The sequence below is a fragment of the Phoca vitulina genome, unplaced genomic scaffold, assembly GCF_004348235.1.
Source record: "Phoca vitulina isolate PV1807 unplaced genomic scaffold, GSC_HSeal_1.0 scaffold22, whole genome shotgun sequence".
Taxonomy (NCBI): domain Eukaryota; kingdom Metazoa; phylum Chordata; class Mammalia; order Carnivora; family Phocidae; genus Phoca; species Phoca vitulina.
This window is the reverse complement of record NW_022589725.1, coordinates 16009203-16021286: the sequence shown is the minus strand read 5'-3', so window position 1 is coordinate 16021286 and position 12084 is coordinate 16009203. Positions and strand designations below refer to the sequence as shown.

Below are 12084 nucleotides of genomic sequence, written 5' to 3'. Positions count from 1 at the left end.
GTTGGGGAGAGAAAGAGACAGGAATAAAGGATGACTCTCAGGTGTCTAACTTTGATAATAATAAAAAAAAAAATCATTAAATAAAAGAAATGCCAGCCTAAAAGCAACTTGTTTTTCCAGACAGATGCAAAAGCTTTAAGAAGGGAGCAAATACACTTCCTGGGAACCAGCAAGATAATGGTAGTAGAAATTAAAGTGGAAGACCCTAACATGAGTCAGGGTCTCATACTCCGTCTGCCTTCAGTTACTCGAGAGTCTCCTTTCAGAGTTAAAATGCTGCTGGTTCTGTATGTCATTTTACTGAGAGAGGCAATTCTTTGGACCCTATGCTGTCAATACATAAAGGGGAAAAGAGTGTTTCCTGGGCTGGACTCTTATGCACAGAACAGAGACCTTAAGACTGGAATTTCCCAATTCACCTTTGGTTTGCCTTCTTCCAGACACGGTAGATTTCCGTAGGTTTCTGCCCTGATACAGGGCAGGATGAGATACAAGTTTTTAATGCCTTCATAACTAAGCCAGAGGCATTATTTTCCCTGTACACCCTTGTCTAAAATGATGTAGAAAAGAAATAGTGACAGCAGGACTCTTGAAAATAGTCCTCAGGGGTCAGTTATGACAATGACCACACCTCATAGTCCTATCAGCATTCCTAGCTCCCCATAGTCATGATGAAGAAAAACTAGGGTCTCCACCCAGGCTGAGACCCCTAAAAGGAAAGTCAGGAAGAAACAGGAGCCATTGTTTGGCAAGAGAAAACAAAGGGCCTGCTCTAGAGAACTTGGTGTTACATGCGAAGGGTCAGACTGAAGAGCCTGTGGCAGGGATGAAAACAAGGTGAACCCTATTCTTTTAGCTTCTACTCTGAAAAACCTAGCTCACAGAGCTAGGCACAAGCAGCTGACCCAGGGTACCAGACGTTAAAATCTCTAGAAACACTAGGTGGCATCAAAGACCATTTTATCCCTTGCTTAAGCCTTTACTGGGGATAAGGCTATGTATGAAATCATTTTTTTAAAATGTCAAGTTTTTAAAAAAATTGTTTTTCAATCTTTACATTTATAAAAAAGAAGGGTATCCATCGCACAACTTAACTTAGAAGTTCTGTTTGGGCCCTTTCTCTTCATATCCTCTTTTTCTCCCTCCCACAAGTAAACTTAGAATTTTGTGTTATCATCACCTTGCTTTATCTGTATACCATGCACTTTGTATCCTCAAACAATATATATATTTTTTGTTCAGTCTATTTTTTGATAAAGTGGAATCATAATCAAATGCTGACTTTTTTTTCTTGCCCAACATTATATTCTGAAGATTCACTCAGGCTGTTCCAGGTAGCCAAAGTTCATTCACTTCAACTACTCTGAAGCACTCTGTTTTGAGATCATACCAACATTTATTTATCCATTCTACTACTGATGAATATTTGGGTTGTTTACAGTTAATAATCCTGCCTCAAACACTAATTTGTGTTTCCTCATGCACACGTACAAGCATTTCAAGTACGAGAATCTTTACCCTTACCAGATAAGGCCAAGCTGTTTTTTCGAGATAATTGTACCAATTTACACTCCCACCAGCAATATAAAGTGTTCCAGTTGTTCTGGATCTTCACCAACGTTTGCTACTGTCAGACTTTAAATTTATCAAATGTAGGCTTAATTTACATTTCTCTGATTATTAATGAAGTTCACCATCTTTCCACAGTTTACTGGTCAAAAGAGTTCCCTCTTCTGTGAAGTACCTAGTCAAGTGTTTCCCCTATTTTTCAACAGGATTGTTTATTTTCTTATTAATCTGTGGGAGTTCTTTATATATTCTAGATATTCATCCTTTGTCAGTACAAACGTTACAAATATATTTTACTAAGCTTGTGGCCTGCCCTTTCTTATTTATTTATGGACAGAAGTTTTGCATTATAATGTAGCCAAGTTGATTGATCTTTCCCTTTATCAACATTTTAAATCTTAAGAAATCCTTTTTTACTGTGAGATCATAAGCATATTTCCCTCCACTATTGTCTCTATGTTTCATTGTTTTGTCTTTTAAATTTCAGTATCTACACCAACTGGGACCAGTTTTTTGTTTGGTATGAGACAAGAATTCAATTTCATTCTTCCCATAGGGTTACCAACTATCCCAGCACTACTCACTGTGAAGACCATCCTTTCCCCCACCAAACTGCACAGCCTTTCTGCCATAAATGGGTTTCCACTCACACACGAGTGCTTTGGGGCTATTTTGTTCCAATGGTCAATGCATCTATCCCAGTGCCAATACAGAACTGTCTTAATTTTATAATAACTCTTTATATCTGGTAAGGCAGGTCTCCTCACCTTGTTCTTCTTCTTCAGGAATGTCTTGGCTATTCTTGAATCTTTTTCTCCTCCATATATATTTTAGAATCAGCTTGTCAAGTTCCACAAAAAACCTGTTGGGATTTTTATTGGAATTGCATTGAATCTATATATCAGTTTGGGGAGAATTGACATCTTTACAATATTGAGCCTTCTAATCCACTGACCTTAACTCTTTACTAGTTTAGGATTTTTCTTTAATGTCTTCAAATATTTTTATAATTTTCTCCAAAGATTTTACAAATATTTTGTTAAATTTATTCCTAAGTACTCTACACTTTGGATGCTATTGTAAATGGCATCTTTTAAAAATTATTAGATTTTTTTGATCATGGCTTATGTATAGAAATGCATTAACTTTTTATCTTGTTTTTGTATCTATCAACCTTGCTAAAGTAACTTATTAATTCTAATAATATATCTGATGAATATTTGGATTTCTCCAAGGACAATAGTCTCCTCTGAAAAAAATGCATATTTTGTTTCTTCCTCCTCAATCCTTAATACCTTTCATTTCTTTTTCTGCCTCATTATGCTGCCTAAGATCTCCAGTACAGTGCTGGGTCTCATTCTTTTCTAAATCCAAATCCCCCTGCCAACACTCTAACTTGGGAGTCATCAATGCCCGAGCACTCTGCCATGATGGGGAATATACTCCCTTTTAAGGCAGTTCATCACATCTTGGAAAGTTCTGTTTAGAAGGACACAAAAGCCAGCTACACATTTCTTTTCTATTTCCCTTGTCCTGACTAGTGGAAAACCCAGAGGTCAGCTGGAGCCTTCTCTGTCCCTTGGAAACCCTTAACCCCCAATTCCCTGGACTGTTGAATTCCAACGCCCCTGACACAGTTCCTGCTGATTCCCATAGGCCTTCGGCTCTGATTCATTTATTTCGAGACAACTTGTCAATGTAGAGGCTACTTGGCCTCCACCTCACTCTGATGCCACACAGTTCTTCTTAAATTTTCAAATCACACACACATGCTTCTCCACCTGGAAGTCCAAGAATTAAGCTGTCTCTACAAGGACGCAGACTTGCAGAGGGGAGGGTGTCACATCTTGCAACGCACACATTTGGATCATCTCACTGGCTCCACTCTTCCCTCTCTTCTCTGTCCTATCCCCTTTCTCTCAGGAACTAACTAAATTTTGCCACCTTTTTTTTTTTAAACCTTGAACATGCTTTAGGGACCTCAACAGGTGGCTTTTTTTAGATAAATTTACTGCTTCTAAGACAAAAGCTGGTCAATAAAAAAATCCAGCTTATAACTCTAGGATAAAGGCCATCGCCTGGAAATTTCAACCACGGTGGGGCTTCACAGAGAAGCTGTACACTCTCCTTTTAGCCTGTCAAATATCTGAATACAGCTGTCATGTCTTACGCTTATTACTCCTTCAGCTGTTCACCCCCATGGTCCAATTTTTCTCCAGAACAACTTCGCATTTAGTGATATTCCTTTTCACAGAGACTTGATCACAAGACTCCTGGCACAACTCAAGCTGGGAACATCAACTCTTTATTCTATATCCTATGTATTCATTAAAGTACAGTGGATATTATGCTAAAGCTAAGCTCCATTAGTTTCACTTACTATATTAAAAAACTGCTTTTTAAAATGTTATGAAAAGAATATGCTTATTGTAAAAGAAAAGTCAAGTAATTCAGTAAAAAGTGAAAGTTCCCTATCATGTTTCTTATGTCTTTTACCCCCCTTGTAGAAAGCCACTGCTCATAGCTCACAGTATTTTTCCAGACTTTAAAAAGTACTTTTGGGGGCACCTGGCTGGCTCAGTTGGTGGAGCATGCGATTCTTGATCTTGGGGTTATGTTTGAGCCCCATGTTAGGTATAGAGATTACTTAAAAAAATAAAATCTTAAAAAAAAAAAAGTATTTTTTTAAAAGGGGGATTATACCAGGTATAGTCCCCTGCAATGTCTTTTCTCCCATAACAATGACTTAGAGACCTAGGTTAAGACATATATTTTAATGATAGTATAGAATTTCATAATAGATGCAAGAAATCATTTAGCCAATCTGCTATTTGATAGATATTGGCTTTTCATTTTACTTTCTTTGCTATTATAAATAATGCTGTAATGAACAACCTTGTGCAAATACATATTTGGTTTTCTTTCAGAGTCCCAGAAGTTAGGTCAGATAGTGTAAACACTGAAATTTGATTGATATTGCCAAGTCATCCTTCCAATGTTATACCAATTTAAACTTGCTCTACTTGTGCATAAGAATATCTGTATCCCCAGATCTTTGCCCATACCTGACACCAATCTTCTTAAATTTTCAAATCTAACAGGCTCAAAATAATGGTTACTTTTAATCTGCAGCTCATTGAGAGCTTTTCATAGGTTTACAGACCATTTGTTTTTTTTCCTGTGAACTACTAATTTTTCTACTGCAATGTTTACTGTCTCGCAGGTCTGTAGCAGCTATGTATTATGAACAAGTCTCTTTCTACCTGTGGCAAACAGTTTCTCAGAGTTGGCCACTTTTTTTTTTTTTTTAAAGATTTTATTTATTTATTCGAGAGAGAGAGAGAGCACGCAAGCGAGCACAAGTCGGGGGAGCAGAGGGAGAGGGAGAAGCGGACTCCCCACTGAGCAGGGAGCCCGAGGAGGGGCTTGATCCCAGGACCCTGAGATCATGACCTGAGCCGAAGGCAGATGCTTAACCCACTGAGCCCCCCAGGTGCTCAGCTGGCCACTTTTTTATGGTGTCCTTTTTCATAGTAATATTAATATTTTAATGTATTTATTTTCTTCCAATATATTCCATTGTGCCTTCTGAATCTTGTGTTTTGCTTAAACAGGCCTTCCTCACCCCGTGATTATAAGCATATTATTCTGATAATAGATACCAGTCGGTGTGTTTGCCCTAAGTGGTGGTGTTCTCCTCCCTGCCAGGGCTGGATGCAGCACGGCTGCACCTGAGCCACACTGCGCCAAACCGGATTCTCAGGACTGTGAAACCAACAAAGAACAGAGGCTTCCCGAGAGGGCCCCAGAGCCACCAGGATAGGGCCTGTTCTGCCCAAGGTTTGGTAGTCTACCTCAGCTTTTGATTCTGTCAGCTTCCCCAGAGTCTTCCCAATTGATGGTTTGGGTTTGTTTTTTTTTTTTCCTTAATTTGCTTGAGTTGACTTCTCTTATTTTTAAATAAAAGATCTTAACTGACCTAGCAGTTTCGTATGAGAGAGGTGTTGTGGTTGGGAGACTTAGGGGAGAAATGTGGGTATGTGAACCTGATTACTGGGTTCAGATGAAGGGAAAGGAACTGTCAACCAGTTTTCAGGATGGGAAAGAGCAAGCCACTCCTAGTTCACAACTGCACAACAGTTTCTTCAGTTACTGCTTGCAATCACCTGGGGTATGTTCGAACTGGTGGGAAAGAGGTAGGGGAATCCAAATTAAAAGGAGATGATGGAATGTTGAAACCAAGGGGTAGGGTAATTCTGACAATATCAGATAATGAAATAAGGAAAAGCCCAGCTAACATCAAATGTTTATCTCCAAAGACAGCACAAAACCTAGGGCCTTTCTGACTGTGCTGTGTATTTTGCTGAACCAAAGGTTAAGATTTCAGTATCTTGCTGGCTGCTGAATGTTAATGCCAGTGGGATTCCCATGTTTCCTGGGCTGCTCATGTGAAAGCCAGGGCCTTAAGTGAGACAACGATGGTGCTAAAACAGAGGAGTTGGAGAAAGCCAACTGCTAAAACTCCCTAGTATGCTCTCTACTGCACCCTGCTTTCATGAGGAAGACAAATGCCCCGCGACTCAGCTCTCATCGCTCATGGACAATCAGGATGCAAGCACAACACAATGTGGAGGTTAAAATACATAAACAAAAAGAAAAGCAAAGGGCTAATACTTAAGAGGAAAATGCAGGAATTCTTTGAGTTGGATCATCAAAAATCGTAGGACTAATTGATACAGATTTTGGAGATCTTAGACCACAGAGAGAAGAGCATCATTTTTGGATAAGGCCAAATTTCTAGTTATGATATGGTTAACTCTTCGGCACATAATGTAACAGCTCAAGATACTGACCACAAAATGGCAGGCTAGGCTGGCCAGTGAAACCTGGACTGAATGCTCAATTCAGCTAGGTAACCATGAAAAGCCAGAAAACCCTTGGCACAAAGTGGGGGCTATCAGTGCTACCGGGGCTCCAAGAGGCTCAACCTTCCTGCAGACACCTTCACTGTGCCCCTGATGGGATCCACCACGCGTGCTTTGCCAGAGAGGGCACACATGTGAGCAAAGCACTGGAATCTTTCAGAAGTGCTTTCGTGACTGTCTTCACCAGAGTGAGACGCTCGTGGAAGGGACTAGCTTCAAAATGGGATTCTCATCCTTCCTTGGGATGGAAGGAGCCTCAGAGGCCATAGTCACCAGCGCTTAGACATTTCTAGTTGTGGATAAGTCATTGTGAAGCTCCCAACAATGGAAATGGGAGGCATCCAGCACAGCTGAACTAAGGGGGCCTGACTACACTGCCAAGCTAGAGAAAGGGTCCCTTTGCATCCAACTGCCAGCGTGGGTCAGTTCATGACCTGGAACCCTTCAATGTTAGGCATGTGTAAGGAAGAACTTCACATAACATCAACACTCATATATCATGAACTTCTTCTTCATCTTCTCTTAAGAATCTACACCCATTTATCATGGTAACTCCACTGGGTAAAGGAAAATACACCTTTGGGGATCTACTAGTTCCAGCCTTGAGCTACCTAATTCCTGGGAACCCAGAATGCCACTATTTTATGCTAGTTAGAATGGAGCCTTTGCAGGCTGGGTGATGGACAGCTATCTACAAGTGGCAGAATACTCACACTGACTGGTCTCTTAAGCCAATGGATAAGAAGGACCATTAAAATAGCAAGAGCAAATGCAAGCTGGAGCAGTAATCTCTTTACCAAAAGGCTAAGCTGAGTTACAGAGGTCCTAAGTCTCTTGGTGAGTTACAGAGGTCCTAAGTGCTACAGAAGATTACAAGTTGCAAGATAATGAGACAGTGCATTTATATGTGTGAGTTTAGTGATGGTGTGAAATGAGTGCTCAGTGATTACTAGTATTAGCTATTCTGATGCTTTCTATCACCACCTCCTCACATGCAAGCTACAAAAGAGACTAGCACAAGAGACCGACAGTGTTTAAGGATGTCAGTGGATTATAATATATGAATCATGTAGAACTGCTGATTTGCAGGTGCTTTTCCAGATGCACTCTCCTTTCCTACAGATTAACATAACCGCTGGTACCTGGAATATAGCTATTGATTAATAGCTATATTTTTTTCCTTTATGGCGCACAAAGACTACATGAAGCAGTTCCCATTCTCATGGCAGGAGCAGCCTCAGTGATAAACCATCTTGACATCTCTCTGATGTGATCTGGTTCATCAGGATTTTCACACGACATCACCCTGACAACTATGCTGATGACATCAAGCTGACAGGACTTGAAGAGCAGGTATTTATGTACGTTAGATGTACATGCTGGACATAAAAATACAGTGGCCTGCCACTTCTGCCAAGTTTTCTGAAAGTCAAAGGCCTGTGGCATGTCAGGATATCCCCTCCAGCATAAAAGACATGTTGCTGTTCCTTGTCCATTCCCCCTCATCCCTTAGGAAGGCCTGATGCTTATTGAGCCATTTTGGATTTTGAAGACAGCATATACCACATGCTGGTGTCCTGACTCATTTATTAAGTGACCTGAAAAGAGAAGGCTCTCCAGTTAACCCAGGCCACAGAGAAATAGGCTCTGGTTGATCTTGTGGGGCCCTAAGTGTCTGTGCTTAAGGCTGGAGCAGGAAAATCATAATGAAAAACTTTAGGATTTGGGGACAAAACCATGATCCTAGCAGCAAGATCATGTTCCGAGCTTAGCACTGGGCTCTGGTAGAGACTATATGCCTGACCATGGGTCACTAGATATCCAAGTGACTTCGCTGTCCATCAACTAAGTATCACATGATTCCATAAGCCACAAATTTGGACATGTCCAAAAGAATTCTACCTCCAGATGGAAGTGATGTGTACAGAACACTTGCCACACAGCCACTCCTTCAACAGACACATGAATTCCCAATGATATCAACAGTTAACAGAAGAAAAAAGTCCAGCCTAGTGCACAAATGGCTCTGTAAGATAAACTGGCCCACTCTAGAAGTGGACTGCTATGGGATAATCTACTTAAGGGATGACTCTGAATGAGTATAAAAGAGAAATCCTTCCAGGAGACAGAACTTCAAGTAAGGTATCACACTACCTCACTGGAGGTCAGGATCTAAGCCGATCCCTGGATGGTGGGTAACTGGAACAAGAAAGACAGGAAATATTTATGCTCCATGTGTATGCTCACCAGACAGCACTCACTGTTAAAAACCCAGGAGATGTTGCTGAGCCCTTTCCTTCACTACCCCAGTGCTGGCCCAATGAGCCCACGAACATAGTGGCCATGGTAGCATGGCAATGGGATCTCACCACAGTATTTGTTTCAATTTGCCTACCGTGCCCCTAGGAATACCACCTCCATCCAGGGATTTACTGGAATGCTTTACCTCAGGCAATATTCCTCCAAACAACTCATTTCACAGAAAAAGAAGTTTGGCAATGGGGTCACATACCCTACTAGCCAGAAGCAGTGGGCATTACAGATTATGAAACAGTAGAGTGCCTACTGGGGATCTAGCTCTGGTGCTAAGGCTGGGGTGTTATCTTGGGGGATGAGGTAAATGTTCTCAATCAATAATGAGCATTAAACAGTGACATTTTTCCAAAAGCCAAAAAATGAGTCCAAGTTATTCCATTAACTCTTGCCTAGTAAATGGTCTCCTACTTTAACTCTTGCTTCCTTCCTATTCTCTTCTCCACTTTGTAGCTAGTGATTCTCTCAGAGTACAAATCTGACCACATCACTCTCCACTCCCCTAAGCCCTTCAGTGACAGAACTGAAATGAGGGGTGACTCACCTACCCAATAACTATTCCTCCCTTCCTCCTTGCTACTATGGCTCCCATTCTGTGGGGTTGACTGCCTATCCCCTACATGACACAGGAATGATCTGGATTGATCTGAGTCAGTTGCAGTAAGCCTATTTTTCTCTTACTTGTGACTGAGTTAAGAAGGAGCATGCAACAAGGCAAGTTTTCAGAAGCTCTTGGGAAAGTTTTCCTCGCTGATAAAGGGAGACACACAGGAAGAAACAGTCATCCTTTTCCCACTGGACCTTGTTATACCTCCATGTGGCACTTAGAACTGGGGAAGCCATTTTGGCAACAAGAGGGGAGCTAGGCTAAGAGACAAAGTTGACACATGGCTGAGTGGGAGATGTAAAGGAAACTGAGAGTTTAATAATGCCCAAAGTTGATGAATTAGCCAACTCTGGAACTGTTCCTCTATGTCCATCCCCTCTCTCTAATCATTACCACTTTATGTCAACTTATTAGCACCTCTGTTTTTAAACTGTTGCAGCTCCTAACTGTACTCTCTGCATCTACTCTGGTCTCCCCACGGGTTCTTCTCTATTTAGCAGCCAGAGATATTTTTTCCAAAATATAAATCTGGTTGGTCCATGGCTTTTCACTTCACTTATGATAATCCACATCTACAGTCTGGCCTAGTCTTCTTCCACAGTTTCCTCTCTTGCCACCTACCCAAGCCTTTGCCCTTAAGCCACACATAGCCTTTCTTTATTTTCCGAATGTGCCCTTCTCTTACCCACCCTCACTAGTGTAGTTTGGCCCTTGCTATTTCCAGTGCTTGGAACATTCCCCACTCTCCTTTACCAATGCCCTTGCCTATGATTAGGCCTCAATTAAAACATAATTTCTTCGAGGAAGTTCTGAACTGGGATCAGAACTGGTGGGCTGGACACACCAACCGGTAGATCCACAAACATGTTCAGCTTCCTTAAGGGAGCTATTAAAAAAAAAAAATACAAATCTACCCCACATGAGGCCTATGCTTGGTAGTCTTCCATGGTCCTCATTTCTATACTGATTTACTCCTATTGTCTGTTACTTAAGACACTCTGGGACCCCTGTTTCAGACTCCAAAAAGCCACCTCTTAATATAGACTCCTACAACTATGCACCAGTCCTTCATGTCCTATATTGCTGTCTGAACTTAAACAGTTATTTTTGTTCTTGTTTATGGGGATTTTCCTACTAGACAGCAAGTTCCCTGAGTGTAGGGACTGGATCTGTTTTTGTTCCCCAGCAAATCCCTGGCACCTAGCACACATTAGATGCTTGATAAGTATTTATTAAACAAAGTAATAGATGCGATGATGAATGGATGGATGGATGGATGGATGGATGGATGGATGGATGGGTAGAGGAGAGAGGTAAGGCAAATCTTATTTCATTTCCTGTCTATAATCACATAGGAAAGGAGTCAGATGAACCTGGTAGAAAATTTCTCACCTCTTAACCCGTTAGAAACCTGTTTTCTACCTCATGACCCAAAAGGCCTGACCTTTGGTCTGCCTTCCTCCCTGCTGACACGCCAGCCTCAGCAAAGAACTCACGTTGAATTCCTCTCTGAAGAGCTTATTGTCATCAGCCATTCTCCGGTTAATCTCCTCTTCCAGCTTGTCCACGGGCAGGGGCGGATACTTCCTGTTGGTGCTTGGGGACCTGGCCAGAAGTGGCACGCTCTGGGGTTCTGCAGTATACAAGGGGGGAGGTTGGTCAGGTGCTCTGGAGACCAAATTGGGGATTCTACCTCATGCACTAGGCCTCCAAGAACTAGGACTGCTTTCTTCAAGTCTTCCCTCTACCCCTTTTAGGATGGGGAAATCCCTAATTTCTTGGTTTTCTTCTCCATGAAGGTTCCCCAGGTCATTGAGGGGTGCCTTACCCACATCCTCAGTGCGGCCATTGGATAAGCGGAAAGAATTGGAATGGCTCCCAGCTTGCTTGTATTTCTTAAACCTAATGAGAAAATGTTCATAGTGAAAAAGTAAGCACAGAGTCAAGGGAGACCAATCACTGGCTTCATATTTCCACATATCAATTCAGCTTCCTAAATCTCCTTTACCAAATAAACATGTTCTTTTACAGACAGGTCCTGCACATGCTGAGCCAACTCCATTTCATGGTGACCTAGTGCCTCTGGATGTTCCTGCTCATCCTCAGCACACTAGAATCCAACTGAGGTGCCATAACAGTATATTCTGGCTTGTATGGCTCCAAGTCCAGGACTCACTGGAGATGACCACCACACCAGGTGGAGAACGGTTAAATGGGTAGAATACAGTGGAGGGGAGATAAGAATATCCCTATCAAACTAAAATCCTGGTATTTCCCCAGTGCAATCAGAGAGAAGCCCAGAGCTTCAGATGGGTGGGCACAGGTCTGGCTACAAGTCTCCTGCAGAACGGTGGAGACACATCACAAATTGTAGGGGTGTGTAAGGTTCCCCTCTCTTTATCCCTGCAAAAGAACACGGGGAGCAGAGAGCAGCTTAAACCAAAGATAAGGGTGGATTTAATCCCAATTAGCCAGGGCAGTAACTTCAGCAGGAAGAGGACAAATGCACCTCCCTTTTCTCTTCCCTGGGTTCCCCCCCCTTCCTTGCCTTTTCTCCCTGTTTGAGTATAATATCTAGAGGACCCTGAAGAAAGTCAGAAAGGGGAACTCTGTAATTCACATGGTTCAGTTTAGCACACCAGGCTCAGGGATCCTAGATCCTACGTTTGT

At 41.9% G+C, this 12084-nt stretch overlaps 1 protein-coding gene across 6 annotated transcripts in view; it reads right to left on the bottom strand.

The window, feature by feature from the left end:
- PTPRA (protein tyrosine phosphatase receptor type A) overlaps positions 1 to 12084 on the bottom strand; it is a 156031-nt gene that overhangs the window by 32138 nt on the left and 111809 nt on the right. For all 6 annotated transcript variants that reach the window (XM_032419992.1, XM_032419988.1, XM_032419987.1 and 3 more), the window contains 2 exons: positions 11243 to 11316; positions 10911 to 11047 (listed from right to left, as the gene is read on the bottom strand). In XM_032419992.1, coding sequence (XP_032275883.1) covers positions 10911 to 11047; positions 11243 to 11316 — 211 coding nt within the window. The remainder of the gene's footprint in view (positions 1 to 10910; positions 11048 to 11242; positions 11317 to 12084) is intronic.